Source organism: Lemur catta, chromosome 7 (assembly GCF_020740605.2).
Source record: "Lemur catta isolate mLemCat1 chromosome 7, mLemCat1.pri, whole genome shotgun sequence".
In the NCBI taxonomy this organism is placed as follows: Eukaryota; Metazoa; Chordata; class Mammalia; order Primates; family Lemuridae; genus Lemur; species Lemur catta.
In genome coordinates, this window is record NC_059134.1 from 61,346,163 (window position 1) to 61,364,422 (window position 18,260).

Below are 18,260 nucleotides of genomic sequence, written 5' to 3' on the forward strand. Positions count from 1 at the left end.
GGTCTCTGGTTTCTGTAGTTCTTGATGGTGTCAACATAACTGACAGAAGTCAATTTTGACCCTTCCTTTGTATATGAACCTCATATCAAAAATCCTGCAGATTTTAAAAGAACAAACTTTGGAGAATGCCTTCTGGTCTTAAATCTCCACATTTTCTCTTCATATTGGTGTTGAGTGTTTATTCTTCAAGTTTACAGTTTTGTTACAGTGGGGGAAAACATTCAGTTTTTAACAATGGAGATGAAGCGAAACTCCATTTCTCTGTATTGGAAAGTAGGGTAGCATTACAGCTGGGCACAATGAGTTGATTTCAACTGCTTTGATTTATTCTGCAAAAAAGAACTAAATTCAAATGTAAATGAAAAAGATATTGGTAGGATTCTCATTTACAAAATAAAGTGTTTACTTAAATGTAATAAAATTGATATTTGATTAAGGTACAAGGTAGGTGTCCAATATAATATCTCAGTGTGGTGCACCATCAAGGGATGGACATGCTTGAAGCTCTGACTCATGCGGGGCAAAGGTAATATATGTGACCTAAACATTTGTACCCCCATAATATGCTGATATAAAAAATAAACAAATAAATAAATTTGGTTAGGCATCATAGTAACCCAAGGTGACATTACATAATGTATTTTGGGAAAAAAATCAAACACATATCCTAATATAAAATTTTACATTATCAGTCCATGCAGCTATGTAATAGTTTCCTTGTCTGAATATCTTTAATGAAATGTTGAAATATCTTTCCAGAGCTCATAATTTTCCCGTGTATATTTTAAGTTTTGAAAAGTTACAACTCCATTAGAGACAACTAAGAGCTACTGTCCTATCTTGTATGTAATACATAAACAGCTTGACTATGGAGGAAAAAAACGGGTTTAGATTTCTGAGTCTACAAATAATGACCAGCATGGCAAGTTTGTTACTTTATATATTCACCTTGTTATACTTTCAAAAGGGATCTTCCTGTTACTTACCTTATATGTTGCAGTATTAAGTTTATATGATAAACTTAGTGTGCAACCTCTTGAACATTACGTAAGTATTATTGGTATTACTATTACATGTGTATTCCATATATTTTAATTTTGTTTCCTGAAAATTTACTCCAAATGTTAAGAAACATAAACCATTACTTTTATAGCTTCACCTTTTCAGGAGTAATGTTGCATTTTGTGATCTCTTATCAAGAATGTATGGCATTATGTTTTGTACGATGATGAAAAGAATTACTTCAATAATTTCTACCAATTTGCACATACATGTCTGCTACCAACATGCAGCATCCTGACTAATATTGTAGATGTGATACCAGATTTCTGTAGATGCTGTGATCGTTACCAGTACTTATGCAGAATTTAGAGACAAAATGAAATGAGTGGGAGCTAAATGCTGGTCAAATTTGCTAAATTGACAGACATATATTGATTTTGTAGGATATAAAAATAAAATTCAATTTTTATAAATATTGTCATTATAAAATCACTGTATTGAAAAATTTAAAAAATCATGCAATCCTTCTAGAAGTAATTCATGGCAAGTCAATGAAAGTCACAACCTTAGTATGGTGTGTTCACAGAATGAGCAAAATCATGTTGAAGATAGCAGGGTTTCCTTCTATTTTTAATACTGAATATTTACTGTGTGTGTAAGTGTGTTTCTTTATTTGCTTTTCTTTATCCATTCAGACACTTAGCTGGTTTCCATATTTTGGCTATTAGGAATACTGCTGCAGTTAACATGGGGGTGAATATATCTCTTTCAGACACTGATTTTATTTCTGTTAGATATATTATCAGAGGTGGGATTGCTGAATCATATGGTAGTTCTATTTTTATTTTCTTTAGGAACTGCCATACTGTTTTCCATTGTGGTTGTACAATTTTATACTCCCATTCAAAGCATACAAGGGTTCCCTTTTCTCCACATTCTTACAATTGTCAGCTCTTATCTTTTTGATAATAGCCTTCCTAACAGGTGTGAGGTCATATTTCATTGGATATTGAATTACATTTTCTGAAGTTAGTGATACTGAGCATCTTTTCATATATTGGTGGCCATTTGTATATCTTCTTTGGAAAAATGTATATTAATATCTATATGCCAAAAATTTCAAGCCATCAATGAAAGAAATTGAAGAAGACACCAATAAATAGAGAGATATCCAATGTTCATGGGTTGAAATAATTAATATTGTTAAGATGTCCATATTACCAAAAGCAATCTACAGATTAAATGCAATCACTATGAAATTTTTAATGACAATTTTCAAAAAAATTTAAAAAATCCCTAAAATTCATACAGAACTACAAAAGACTCTGAATATCTACAGCAACCTAGAGAAAAAAAAGAGCAAAACTGGAGTCATCATACTCCCTGCTTTCAAACTACATTACAAAGATATATCAATTAACCCAGTTCAGTACTGGCATAAAAACAGATGCAAAGACTAATGGAACAGAATAGGAAGCCCAGAAATAAACCCACACATATACAGTCAATTAATATTTGACAAGGGTGCCAAGAATACAGTAGAGGGAAAAAATGTCTCTTCAATTGTAATGGGAAAACTGGATGTCCAGAGCAAAATGATAAAATTGGACACCTATTTTACACCACTCACAAAAATAAACTTGAAATGGATTAATGATATACATGTAAAAACTAAAATGTAATGCTTCAAAAAGAAAACATAGGAAAAAGTCTCCTTGATATTAATCTTGATAATCAGTCTTGAATATTACAGTAAAAGCACAGGCAACAAAAGCACAAATAAACAAATAAGGTTATATCAAACTAAAAATCTTCTGTATGGCAAAGGTGACAATCAACAAAACGAAAACTTATAGAATGGGGAAAAATTGAGAACGATGTATCTGATAAGGAGTTACTATCCACTCTATGCAGAAAACTCATACCACTCAATAGGAATAAAACAAATAATTCTACGAAAGAATAAAGTTCTTATATGTGCTACAACATGATGAACCTTAAAAACATCAAGCTTAGTGAAATAAGCCAGGCATAAAAGGACCAGTTATGTGATTCAATGCATATGGAATATAGAATAAGTTAATCATGGACACAGAAAATAGATTAGAGGTACAAGAGGTTGGGAGGAATAAGGAATTACTGCTTAATAGGTAGAGGTTCTGTTTGGGGTGATTCGAAATTTAGGAAATAGTTGTGATAGTTGCACATTGTGAATGCATAATAATTAAATTCACTGAATTTTATACTTAAAGTGGCTAACATGACACTTTTTATGTTATATGTATATATTCTAAACACAATAATTGTTAATAAATTAGAAGAACATGATGTGAAAGTAATATTTTTATACTGAATGGATAACCCAAAATTGAAATTAAGAAAACAGTTTAATTTATAATAGTATTAACAACAATAAAATATACAAGTATAAATTTAACAAAAAGGTTCAGAAATTTTTTACTGAAAACTGCAAAATAAATAATTTAAACTATAATAAATAATTTAATATATTTAATATTTTAAATATATTACAGAAAGTCTAAATAAATAGAAAACATTTGTGGTTATGAATAATAACCAACACTGTTAAGATGACAATAATTTCCAAATTGCTTTTCACAAAATTATGGAAGCTGATCTTAAAATTCATAAGGAAATGTAAAGGACCCAAATAGCCAAATAATCTGTAAAAAGAAAAACAAAGGTGGAGGATTCAAACTTCCTGATTTCAAAACCTAGTACATTATACAGACAACATGATACTGGAATAAACATGGGCATATATATCAATGTAAAATAATTGGGAGTCTAAGACAAGTAGAGTGCTAAGGGTGCTAAGAAAATTAGCTGGGGAAAAAAAGATAGTTTTTTCAACAAATGGTGGCAAGCCCACTGGATATCTACATGCAAAATATAAAATTGTAACATTTCACCATAGACAGAAAATCAAATACATAAGTAATTCAAAATGAATCAGAGATCTAACTATAAAAGATAAAATTATAAAACTCCCAAGAGAAAACGTATGAGTAAATCTTTATGAATTTGCATTAGTCAACAGTTTCTTAGATGACACAAAAAAGCAATGATAGAACAAATATATAAAATGGACTACACTGAAATATAAAACTTTATAAACGATATCATCAAGAAAGTGAAAGGACAGATCACAGAATGGGAGAAAATATTTTTAAATCACATATCTGACAGGAAACTGTATCATAAAGAACTCATGGCAAAATAATGAAATGGTGGTAACCCAGTTAAACCTCCGGTTAGATACAAGGCAAGAGGGTCTTAAAGAAGGCTGACTAGAGGCATCCAGCATCCACCTCCTCCAGAACGAACTAAAATAGCAAGTATGTAATCACACATTGACTACAGTATCTAAAAAAGAATACTGGAATTCAACAGAGAATTGTCAGGGAACACTTGAGGCACAGAAGGAGAGGGAAGGGAGGCAACTGGCTAAACAGGGATAGGCTGCAGGCCCACAGAGGCTCCCCAATGAGGGCAAAGGGTAAGTGAGACCTTTTCAGCAGTCAACAATCCCACCATGTACTCCTGCGAAGTTATCCACGGAAAAACCCTATTCACCAGTGTCTCAACCATTGCAGGAAATGAAACCAGTACAGGGGGCTGCCTGGAAACCATGTGAAGGCATTGCTCCAGAATGGGAGCTCACACTGGGTTGCACATAGCTGTCAGGCCTAAGCAGCTGCAGCAAGACACCATTTTTAGAGTACAGGCCCCGCGAGACTACATCCTGCCCTGGGGCCCAATAGCTCCTTCATCTTCCTATCCCTGGAGTCCCACTGACATCCCCTGTCATACACCCAGAGGGTTGCAGTGGTCTGATGCTCACTGGACCCAGTGGAGTGGGAGGATCCCTAGCACATTAGCACAGATAGTGTCTCTGAGGAGCCTGCACCCAGGAAAAAGGGAACCAAAGCGTGTGTTCCCCAGAGTTTGAAACATACCTGCCTGGAGCCACTGGGACTAACAGCAAACCTGTCCCAACCAACAGCAGGGCTGCAAAGCTCTTGTATTATACATGCCCTTTAGACAGGCTCTCTCCTTCGACCACTGTCACCTGTCAGTGCCACTGCCAGGACCAAAGTGTGTGCTTCTGGCAGTGACCACTTCCAGAATCAGGGCTGTCAAGTACTTGCACATGCCCTGAAAACTGGCTTTCCCCTGGGCTGCCACTGGTGCTGCCACTGCCAGGGAAAGAACTGCATGCTCCCCAGAACTAAAGAGTCTCCTGCTTGAGGCTGTTGCCATTGAAAACAACAGCCCATCTCCCCCGCCCCCCACCAGCAGGAGAGCCACAGCACACTCCACTCACATGGGCCCTGAGGACAGGATCTCCCTACCTACCAACATTAACATGCTGCAACCAACCCAGCACACTGCCCCAGAAGGCCTGGGGATCAACCTGCCCTGCCTACCACAATGTGTGCCATTGTGCATCATGAGGACTAGGACCACCACCCCACCCTACCCTACCTCCATGCCTGAGCATGCAACCTGGTGGGGATTTCCCCACTTCATCCAAAATCACCAGTGTCTGTGTATTGTTCCCAGGGACCTGAGGACAGGCCACTTAGCCTGCCTCTACCACCACAATGGGCACTCACCCCCACACACCACTTGATGGGCTGGAGTGTGGCCTGCCCAACTTATCACAGCTACTAGCATTAGTCACTTGAGAGCCTGAAGCTGAAGCCTTGAGGAAATCACAGACACCACTGATGCTGTTTATAGCTGATGAAATCATATGGAGACTACATGAATGCATGTTAACAGAATTAAAGCTCATGTGGCTTACCCAACCAACACCATGAATAAGCTTTCAGAAAAAAGTCTTCCCCTTGGAAAGCCAATCCAAAAAATTGGAAGAACAGACCCTTATATCAGATGCTAAGATATCAATGAAAGAACACAAGAAATGTGAAAAACAAGGAAATATGACACTTCCAAAGTAACACAATAATTCTCCAGCAACAGATTCCAATGAAAGAGAAATTTATGAAATGTCAAAGAAGAATTCAAAATAATGATATTAAAGAAGTTCAGTGAGATACAAGAGAACATAAATAAGCAATACAAATGAATAATAAAAACAATTCAATGCATGAGAAATTTACCAAGAGGTAGATATCATAAAAAAAAAAAAGAAAGAAAGAAATCCTGGAACTGAAGAATCCGATGGACAGAAAACTCCCCTCCTATGTATAGATATACATAGACTGGAAGTGAAAGGATGGACAAGACTATTCCATGCAAACAGATGAAGGAGCAGCTATACTTATATAAGACATAGTAAACTTTAAATCAAAAAACACAAAAGGAGACAGAGAAGATCATTACATAATGTTAAAGAAATCAATTCAGCAAGGACATATAAAATTCTAAATACATATACACCCATCACAGGATGATATATACAGAGATATATGATGTAAATATTATTAGATCTAAAGGGAGAGATAGACTCTAATGCCATAATAATTGGGAACTTAAACACCCACTATTACCATTAAACAGATCATGTAGACAGAACATCAAAAAAGAAACATTGAATTTAAACTGCACTTTAGACGAAATGGACCTTAAAAATCATTTATAGAATATTACATCTAAACAGTTGCAAAATACACATTACTGTCATCACCAGATGGAAAATTCTCCAGAATATGTCATATGTTAGGCCAAAAACCAGTCTCAACAAACCAAAAAAAAAAAAAAAAAATCAGATGAAAGTGGAATAAAATTAGAAATCAATAACAGGAGGAACCTTGGAAACTATATAAATACAGGAAAATTAAACAAAATGCCCCTGAAAGACCACTGGACCAATAAGGCAATTAAGAAAAAAAAAAAGACTTCTTAAGCAAGTGAAAATGACATCACAAATTATCAAAAGTTACGGGATACAGAAAAAGCAGCGCTAGGAGGGAATTTTATAGCAATAAACACTAAAGAAAGCTTTTGTACAATGATTTTAAATAAACAATTTAATGATTCACCCTAAAGAACTAGAAAAGCAAGAACAATTAAACCCTAATTTAGTAAACTGAAAGAAATAATAAAAATCACAGAAAAACTAAACAAAATAGAGACTACAAAAATAATACAAAGGATCAGCAAAAGAAAAAAATGTTTTTTTGAAAAGACAAACAAAATCAATACACTGCTAGCTAGACCAACCAGGAAAAAAAAACAGAGAAGATTCAAATAAATAAAATCAGAAACAAGGATAAGATATTACTATGGATACCACAAAAATACAAAAAACCAACAGCGATTATTTTGAACCATATACTAACAAACTGGAAAAGCAGGAGGAAATGGATGAATTTCTAAATACATAGAACTACCAAGAATGAACCATGGATACATAAAAAGGTTAAACACACCAATAATGAGCAAGAGATAAAGACAGTAATAAAAATTTCCCAGTCAAAACAAAACAAAACGTCTAGGACCGGATGGCTTCACTGCTGAATTCTACCAAATTTATAAAGAAAAGCTACCACCAATTCTCATCAAATATTCTAAAAGATTTAGCGGGAGGGAATTCTTCTTAACTCATTCTATAAGACCAGCATTATATTGATACCAAAACCAAATAAGGACAAAACAAGAAAACTACAGGCCCATATCCATGAAGGACATAGACAAAAAAATCCTCAAGAAAATGCTAGCAAACCAAATCTAACAGCACATGAAAAATATAATACACCATGATCAAAATGGGATTTATCCCAGTATACAAGGATGGTTCAACATATGCTAGCGTCAACAGAATGAAGGAAAAATAACTATGCTCATTCGGATAGACTCAGAAAAAGCACTTGATAAAATTCAACATATCTTCTGAGTAAAACTCACAACAAGCTAAGCATAGAAAGAACGTACTTCAACATAATAAAGGCCATATATGAAAAACCCACAGCTAATATCATATTGAATCGGGAAAAGCCAAAAACCTTTTCCTCTAAGAATTGGCAGAAGACAATGATGCCCACTTTCACCATTCCTCTTCAACATAATAATGAAGTCCTGGCCAGAACAATCATGCAAAAAAAAGAAATAAACACATCCACATTGGAAAAGAGGAAGTTCAATTGCTCCTTTTTACAGATGACATGATCTTATATTTAGAAACACTGCTAAAGACTTCATCAAAAAAACTCTTAGATCTGATAAAAAAATTCAGTAAAGTTGCAGGATACAAAATCAACAAACAAAATTCAGTAGCATTTTCTCTGTACCGAAAATGAACTAGCTGAAAAAGAAATCAAGAAAATGATCTCATTTACAATCGCTATAAAAATAATAAAATACCTAGGAATAAATTTAACCAAGGAGATTAAAGATTTCTATAAAGAAAACTAGAAAACACTGTGAAAGAAATCGAAAAGGACACAAACGAACGGAAAGATATCCCATGATCATAGATTGAAAAAACTAATAGGATTAAAGTGACCATACTACACAAAACAACCTACAGATCCAATACAATCCCTATCAAAATATCAATGTCATTTTTCACAGATATAGAAAAAAAAAAACCAAACAATCCTATGATTCATATGGAGCCAAGAAAGAACCCAAATAGGCGAAGCAATGCTGAGCAAAAAGAACAAAACTAGAGCTGGATGTGTTGAAGCACCTGATTTCAATGCATATTAATTATAAGGCTGTAGCAAGCAAAACAGCATGACATTGATATACAAACAGACACATAGACCAAGGGAACAGAATAGGGAACCCAGAACTAAATCCAAGTACTTATAACTAACTGACTTTTGACAAAGGCTCCAAGAACATACACCGAGGAAGGGGCGCCCTCTTCAATGAAGAGTGCTGGGAAAATTGGGTATCCATAGAAGAATAACACTGGAGTCCTCTCTCTCACCATATAAAAATATCAAGTCAAAATAAATATTTAAACATAAGACCTAAAACTTTAAAACTACTAGAATAAAACATAGGGAAATACTCTAGAACATTGGTCTAGGGAAAGATTTCATGGGTAAGACTACAAAAGCATAGGCAACAAAATGAAAAATAGAATTAATGGACTATGATAAACTAAAATTCTTCTACACAGGAAAGGAAACAAAGAGTGAAGAGACAACATTTTCCATGGAAGAAAATATTTGCAAACTATTCTTCCAACAATAATAAACAAGGAATCCAAGACACTCAACAACATCAACAAAAAACCCCAAATAATCCCATTAACAAGTGGTCAAAGAATATGAATAGACATTTCTCAATAGAAGACATACAAATGGCCAACAAGTATGTGAAGGAAATATTCAATATCACTAACCATCCAATGAAAATCACAGTGAGCTATCATCTCACTCTAATTAAAAGGGTTATTATTAAAAGGACAAAAAATAACAACTGCTGGCAAGGATGCAGAGATTAGGGAACTCTTATACAATATCGGTGGGTATGTATATTAGAACAACATTATGGATAACAGTATGGATATTTCTCAAAAAAAAAAGTAACTTAAAATAGAACTACCATGTGATCCAGCAATCCACCACTTGGTATTCATCCAAAGGAAAGGAAATCAGTATGTCATTTATCCAAGGAAAGGAAATCAGTTTGTCAAAGGAATACCTACACCCTCATGTTTTTTGCATCACTATTCACAACAGCAAATATATGGAATAAAACTATGTCCATCATCAAGTGAATGCACCAAGAAAATTTGGTGTGTATATATACATATATAATATACATATATAAATATATATGTGTATACACACACAATGAAATACTATCCAGCAGTAAAAAAGAATATAATCTTGACATTTACCACAACATGGTGAAACGGGAGGTCATTATGTTAGGTGAAATAAGTGAGGCACAGAAAGACAATGTCACATATTTTCACCCACATGTTCTCACCCACATGTTTGAGCCACAAAATTTGATCTCATGGAAGTTGAGAATAGGATGAAAACTCCCAGACATTGATAAGGATGCATATGTGTGTCCCGGGGGGAATGAAGAGAGCTTGGTTAAGAGGTATAAAAATACAGTCAGATGGAAGGAATAAGTTCTAATGTACTGTAACAACAATGTAGTGTGAATTTCAAAATAGCTAGAAGAGAGGACTTGAAAGCTCCCAAAACCTGGCACCAACTAATGAAATGATAAATACTCAAGGGGATGGATGCCCTAAATACCCTGACTTGATAATTACACATTCTGTGCACATAACAAAATATCACACAATACCCCATAAATATGTAAAGGCATTACACATCAGTACAAAATTTTAAAAATTAAAAATGGGCAAAGAATTTTAATTGTATTTTCTCTAAAGAAGATATATAAACTTCCAATAAGTACATGAAAATATCCTCAACATCTTTAGTCATCAGGGGAATGCAAATTAAAACTATAATGGTATCACTTTTCATAAACTAGGATGATTGTAATAAAAATAAGCTAATTATAACAAGTGATGTTTAGGATGTGGAAAAATGGGATCCCTCAGACATTACTTGAGTGAATATAAAATGGAGCAGCTGTTGTGGAAAACAAGTAGAGCTCTGGGTGAAAAGTCAAATACGAAATTGGTACATAATGTGCATTTTTAATCCAAATACCAAGAGAAATTAGAAAAAAATAAGTCAAGTGGGAATATTGAACTGATATTTACAAAAATGAAATAAAAGGTGATATATTAATCATTATCTTGACCTTATAGAAGATGGAAATATGAAATCTGCCTCCTGAAACCATAGTTTCAGTATCTATTTTTTAATCAAGTTCCTACTCAAAAAGTGTTCATGGAGTATACAGCAATTGATGTATCATTACATAGAAGCAAATGTGGGGATTTTTAGAAGGTTAGGATGATATTAAAATCTTTAAATCATTGTAAGGTAGACATATTCCATTAGAGTTATATTCTTTGAGAATGTTGAGAAATAGGTAATACTATATATGAATAATTAGACTTTTGAGCTACTTAGAGACCAAAGCCTGGTGATGCACAGACAGTAAGGCCTTTTCCCACACTCATAGATTTAGCAGGTAGGAGACCAGGGAAGTTCGATGGCATTTATCTCTTTATTATCCCTGAAAAACACAATTCTCCTTACTCTATAGGGACATTGAGAAAAAATAAACAAAAAGCTTTTTATAAAATTAAATAAACTCTCAGTCTGCAATAAGTCACTTCTAGAAAATTAAAAGATGATAAAAATAGCATTAAGTGACACTTAGTTTTTGTTTTCATAGGAAACATTTGGTTCTAATAAGAACATATAGTGTAAAACTCACAGTGACTACAAAAAAATGAGATTGGAATTTTACATGCATACTGTAGCATGTTATATGTAAATGTATATATGAGCTACTGGGGCCTTACAGAATTGAGAATTTACCAACAATTATTAATAAAATGCTAAAATTTCACCATGCATTCATAATTTAGAACCTAGTGATAGAAAGTATGAGAATACTTAGTGACAGTAATATCTGGTATAAAGCATACAACTTAAAGTAACATTGTGTAAAATTGACTTCATCCCAAAGATAGAATACATATCTAAAAGGATAATAAAAACTATAAATTAAGTTTCATAAAAAACATAATCAGCATTGATAAAAATGATTTAAATAACTAAAATGCTGTCTGAAAATGTGTATGTAAATTATTTGTAATTTTATTTATAAAATCTGTATCCTGTGGAAACTAAAATAACATTAATACAAAGATTAACACGGTACAACTTGCATGACAAGAATCGCTAGGGACATTATTATGAAGAATGAAAGAGAAATTAGAGTGCTCGTAATTTAATTCTTGGGAGTGAACATTTTGATAACTCCCTCTCGGATCTGTTTGGTCTTCACTCCATAGACAATAGGGTTAAGCAGGGGTGGAACAAGGAGATAAAGATTAGACAGCAGAATGTGTACATAAGGAGCGACACTCAAGCCAAACCTGTGTATAAAAGATGTAAAAAATGTGAGAATGTAAAACTGGAGAAAGACAAAGATGTGGGCTGTGCACGTATTGAATGCCTTGAGTCGTGCCTCCTTCTGTGGCAATTTAAAGACAGCCCGGAAGATAAAGGCGTAGGACAAGAAAATGAAGATCACATCAAATCCAAGTACAGAGAAAGCCACAAAGAGTCCATATGCTTTGTTGGCTTTGACATTCTCGGCAGCCAGCTTGACCACAGCCATATGCTCACAGTAGGAATGAGAGATGAGTGTGGTCCGGAAATACTTCAGGCGCAACTTAATTAGAAGTGGACACATGATGATGATCACAGAGGCTCGGATGGTCACCACCATAATAATGACGACGAGCACCCTCTTAGTGAGGACAGCAGAATGCTGCAGGGGGTCACAGATAGCCACGTACCGGTCAAAGGCCATGGCCAGGAGGGTGCCAGACTCCATGCACTGGAAAGTGTGAGTAAAGTACATTTGGATTAGGCAGGATTCAAAGTGAATCTCCCTTGACTGCAGCCAAAAGATCGCCAGCATTTTAGGGGTAATACATAAGGTCAGGCCAAGGTCAGTAGCTGCCAACACAGCCAAAAAGATATACATGGGCTCATGGAGACTGCGCTCGGTGCGGATGATGGTGAGGAGGAGGCCATTTCCTATAATGGCCAGGATAAAAGAAATGAAGAATGGGATCCCGATCCAGTGTTGCACGGATTCAAGGCCTGGAATTCCAATTAGCGTGAAGATAGATGGTTTGAAGAAGGTGCCATTGGCAAGTGGCATGATGGGGCAGTGAGGAAAACACCTCCAATCTTCTTCAAGTCTAATGAGAAAGTATAAAATATATGGATAGCATCCATTGTCCTGTATGACACCAGAGGCATATGTGGAAAATAATATAACTGCATTCCTCTACTGCCAAACTGGACCTCAGCCAGATTTTATTAAAAGGAAAATTAGTTTTTCTTTTTTTAAGGGCTTTTGGAAATTAAAGTATGATGTTCTTTTAAGTAGCTTTTGTTTATTCCTTAAAGCATATGTGAATAAGCACAATGAAAATAAAAACAAAATTTATCAGTTATATATATAAACAATTTATATCCTAATTTCTAAGTATGTCTCTATTTTCTTTATTTTTGTAAGCATTATATTACATATTGATATTAACTATAAACTTTCTCATTTAGCAAAATATTATAATAATTTTTTTCAAATTTATAAAGATGAGTTTTAAGCAATATTACATTTTATTATAAAATTTAAAAATTTCTCAAACTGCTCCTCTTTTTTTATTAGCCTTTCCAAGTACTTATCTTTTCAAATATAAATTGTAATTTACTTTGATCTCTTTTTCATTTTTCTTCCTCAGTTTTTTATATCACACTTTTAGTTACACTACAGTCTGAAAATTCTAAAAATAGAGAGTTCTACAGACATTACGTTAAAAAAATCATCCAAGGTGGGCCGGTCTGTGGGGAGGCCCACAAGTTTGCAAAGCACTTTTTCTCTATTTTAAGCATCGATTCCATATTCTACGGGGAAATTAGGAAGGGAGCAAAACAAGGAAAGGGGCTATCTGCCTTTTACTCACCTAAGTCATCTAGGGCTCTAGAGAGATTAGAGGTGGCCTATGCTTGGGGCCCTGGAAAAACAAAAAACAAGTAGATATTTGACGTGGACTGTCTCTGATGTAGGTGAAAGGGAAAAGCCCCTGAAGGTTTATCTCTACTGTCTACCAGGGTAATGAACAGATAGATAGGGGCTCAAGAGAGAAAAAATGTTCCTAAATAATTATTTTCTGTTAATTTGGAGTCTTGTCTGTGCTGTATCTTTTTGAGGGTATGAAGAGGGGTAATTAGGTAAGTTTAGACATATTAGATTGGGTGAATATATTATATTAATACTATACTGATTTGATGAACAGAGCAACTAACAAAATGTTTTAATATTATTGGCATTTTTTTCAAATTCCATAATATGTTATATGTGAAAGCAGAAGACAAATTGTTTACAAATATTTGGTTTGGTCACTTAATAATGTACCTGGTAATGTTCCATTACACACCTCATCTAAATGAACCACAGAGAGGTCAAGTATCTTAGATATTGTCTGGAAGTTAACAAGTAGTAAAGTCCAGGGTAAACTTATTTTTTATCCTATGCTGTTCTGATTCTAGATATATAGTATGATGTAATTAATTTAAAAAAAATTGCTCAAGAAGGATAATGTACTTTGAATGCATATTAAATTGCTCTAAATAATAATAATAGAAATCTATAGGTGTGGGGTTGGGGGATTTTCTTCATTCTGCTATATTAAAATTTATAATAAATACACTGAAAGGAAGCATACAAATTAAATAGTTTTTTTTTTCTGTTCCTCAGTGAAACTATAGAAATGCCAAAATGTTTTCAATAAAAGTATCATCATTGAAATGTCTATGATTTGTATTTCCCCCAGCATGAGATTGTGTGATAGATGTAAATAAGCAATAGAAGTCTCTGGTTTCTAAGAACTTATATTTAAATCAACCAGTAATGATGGTGGCTGCAACATAGAGCAAATAAAATGGCATGAGCTAAAGGAAAATAGCCTAGGCTGCACTTACCTGTAGAGCAATAGTAGGCTTCTCTGAATCTGTTAATTATAGAGCGATTGAATATTGTCCCTTAAATATTTTAGCTCAATGAATTATACATCTATGCAACTAAAAACCAAAAATATATTATGTGTCCCAGGCACCTTTCAAACACATAGGACCACAGCCACTAAAAGAACCATTGCAAACCAAACTGTCCCCTATACCACATAATATTCATTACATAACAGATTTCGCCAGAATGGGACATTAAGTGGCTTTAGAAAGATAGCTGCTAATCTCAACTCTTGCTTATTGGTACAAGTCAGATTTAAACTATAATCCAATAGGGTTATATTTAAAATATCAATAAATCTAGCATTACTAGATTAAAAACACTGCAGTGTTAAGGGCTCTACATACATCTACCTGCATTATCACAAATAATTGTAAAAAGCAACTCCCATGGAGAAGGTATTATCACCATGAAATTTTCCTCTCTACGAAGTTAAATAGCTTGATCATGGACCCAGAACTTTACTTATATATTTATTTGTTTATTTATTTTCAAGACAGGTCTCACTCCTTTGCCCAGGCTAATGTCCAGTGGTGTGATTACGGCTCACTGCAGCTTCCAAAGCCTGGGCTCAAGTGATCCATCCTCCTGTCTCAGCCTTCTTAGCAGCTGTGATTACAGGCAGATGCTACCACTCCTGGCTAATTTTTAAAATTTTTTTGTAGTGACTGGGTCTTGCTATGTTTCTTAGGCTGATTTCAAACTCCTGGCCTCAAGTGATCCTCCCATCTGGGCCTCTAAAGTACTAGGGTTACAGTCATGACCCACTGTGCCTGACAAATCTAGAACTGTAAAAAAAGATTTATCTGACACCATCGTTTGTGCAGCTAAATGATATTAATATTATAGTTTCTGCTTGATAGTGTCTGTTTTACATTCAAGAGGCTTCAGTTCTTCAAAGCCCACCTTGGTAGTGTCAGGTTAAGAGGGATAAAAAGAACAGATATTCCCTCATTGCATCAGCACAAGTATTGACATGTTGTCTTCTCATCATCTTCCCTGGTTACCATTATTCATTGTTATCTATAACATTTGATTTCTCTCATAACAATCACCTCTTTAGTATAAGGAACAGACTACCATCTGTTCATAGCATGTTTGATATCGAAATGCCCCTTGTAGTTAGTGCTAAAATACTCACACAAATCCAAGCTTCAGAAAACAAATGTGTGAGTCCCTATATGTTGGGCTCCCCTGGAAGTGTGTTTCAGGGCAGCAAGGACCATGACTGCAACAGGGCTTATAACACTGAAGATGTGTCCCTTAGGAGTCTGGTGGCACTCTAGAGACAGAGAATATTTCCATCATCCAGAGATACACATCTCATCTGAGACCTTAACTTTTTCTTTATTTTCTGAGCTTCTGATAAAAGAAACAAAACAAAGAAATAGAAGAATAACAACAACAATAAAAACTTAGGAAATGGAAAAATGGACAAAAAAGCAATTAAAGAACACAAAACAAACCACAATGACAGAAGATTGTTTCCTCCACTATCAGTAACTAAGGAGTGTCTTCCACATCCATAACCACTTTTCATGAAGTTTTAACTGGCACAAAATAAATAATTCAAAAATGTTTGAATATGAAATTATCTTACTTGAATATTTCAGTAATCTCAGATGCCTTCCAGCCTTTACTGTAGTAAAGCTCTTAAACCTGGTAGTAAATGAGCTCCATTATTTACCAGTTAATTTATTCAATATATAATTAGTTGACAATAGATAGGTGCCAGGCACTGTTCTAGGCATGGTATAAATATCAGTAAAATAAAAAGCTAAGATCTCTACCTGCATACCACCAACATTCTCAAATATCCCCCAGCCTTAATCCTTACATTGTATTACAATGATCCAGGAGAAGCCACATCTTGATTTGATCCATTATATTTTTAAACACGTAGACCCTCTTTTAATTTATTGATTACTACACTCCAATTAATATTAATAATTCCACATTATTCAAGGCTAATTCCAAACTTACAATAAAGCATACCATGGCCCTCTTTATGATTTTATCCAATTTTGTTTTCATATTTATGTAATTTACATTTATTATTTTCTACATACCTTTTTTTTTTAACACCTATTCACTATCAAGACTAGTCCTGAGAAGGAGAGACATGGAAAGCAAACTAGCTAATTAGGAAAACATGGATATTTCAATCCATGAATATGATGTATCTCCCTATTTAATGAGGCCTTCTTTAAATACACTCACTAATGCTTTCTAGTTTTCAGTGGACAAATTTTGCATGCTTTGTAAATTCTCCCCTAAGTATTTTATAATTTGTTTGCTATTTTAACTTGAATTTATTAAATTTTATTTTCAATTATTTTTTGCTGAAATATGTATTATACTTTACTTTCTTTCTTCCACTTGCTAGGAAGGCACTATAATAGTTAGTAAAATGTTTACAAGTACAACTTGCTGCTGTGCTCCTGATCTTTGCAGAAAGTACCCTCAGTATATCACAGTCTTCAAATTGCTGAAGTGCTACCTTGTATCTCAGGTATGAGATGGTTTACTGAAAGAAGGTTTTCCCTCAGGTCCTCCAGTCTTCTTGTGACTTAGATTTAATCACATTTCATTCTCTGCCTCCTCTCTTATCCCTTTCCTAGCAGTATTCTACTGTTACTGGATTTTCATATCCTCTTAGACTGATCATGGGTGTGTGAGTGGAAGGACATTTTCTGTTCTTCTGATTAAGGTTCATCCATAGGTGTGTGCTATGGTCATCAGCCTGAGGGGCGTGGCCTTGGTGGCTCTCAGCCCTTCCCCTGGCTGCAGTTGTGGGGTCAGCACTTAACTCTGTTCTAACCCAGGAGTAAGAATGAAAGAAAACTTCATTAACCTGATTCAATCCATTTATAGTAAACTTCGTCATGCAAAGTCATAATCTTAGGAGTTTACAAGTATTTTCTTTGAAACTGGGAAAGAGCCAGGGATACCTGTTGTTATACATTCATCACTATATTGTCCTATTGTACCTAAAAGCTAGAAGACAAGGAAAATAAATTGATAGTATCCACATAAAAATAAATAAAAACTGTACACAACTTATTTTACAAATAATATTTAAAAAAACTAAAAATATACAGCTAAAACATAATTATGAGAAACTTAACAGATTAAGCCTAAGATCTGAAATTATCTAAAAATGCATTCTTTTACCACTTCTACTCAACATCAAACTTCAAGTCCTGGCTAAAACAGTAAGATGAGAAAAGGAAATTATATAGTGTTGGAAAGAAAAAAATTGAATTATCCTTATTTGCAGATAACATAACATATACAGAAAATAGCAAATAATTGTCCAAATAATAAAAACTCTTAAAATTAATGTATGATTGTAACATGGCCTCAGGACACAAAATTAACATATAAAAGTCAATTGCTTTCCTACATGCCAGCAAATGATAAGATGGAATTGGATATGAAGAAGAAATCGGTATCATTTAAAATAGCACCCCAAAAATGAAATACTAAGGTAAAATTCTGTCACAATGTGTACAGAATCAACTATGTGGAAAACTACAAAGAAAGAAAAGAAGATCTAAATAAATGGAAAAATAATCCTTGTTCATGGATTGAAA

General features: G+C 34.2%; 1 protein-coding gene across 1 annotated transcript; it reads right to left on the bottom strand.

The window, feature by feature from the left end:
- Positions 1–11,847: 11,847 nt before the first annotated feature.
- On the bottom strand, positions 11,848–12,792 carry LOC123642028 (olfactory receptor 52A5-like). The gene has a single exon (XM_045556956.1). The coding sequence runs from the start codon at positions 12,790–12,792 to the stop codon at positions 11,848–11,850; it is 945 nt and encodes a 314-aa protein (XP_045412912.1).
- Positions 12,793–18,260: the final 5,468 nt, after the last annotated feature.

Bases quoted from the DNA above. Each gene is read 5' to 3' on its own strand.
- LOC123642028 (XM_045556956.1), bottom strand. From the start codon at position 12,792: ATGCCACTTGCCAATGGCACCTTCTTCAAACCATCTATCTTCACGCTA.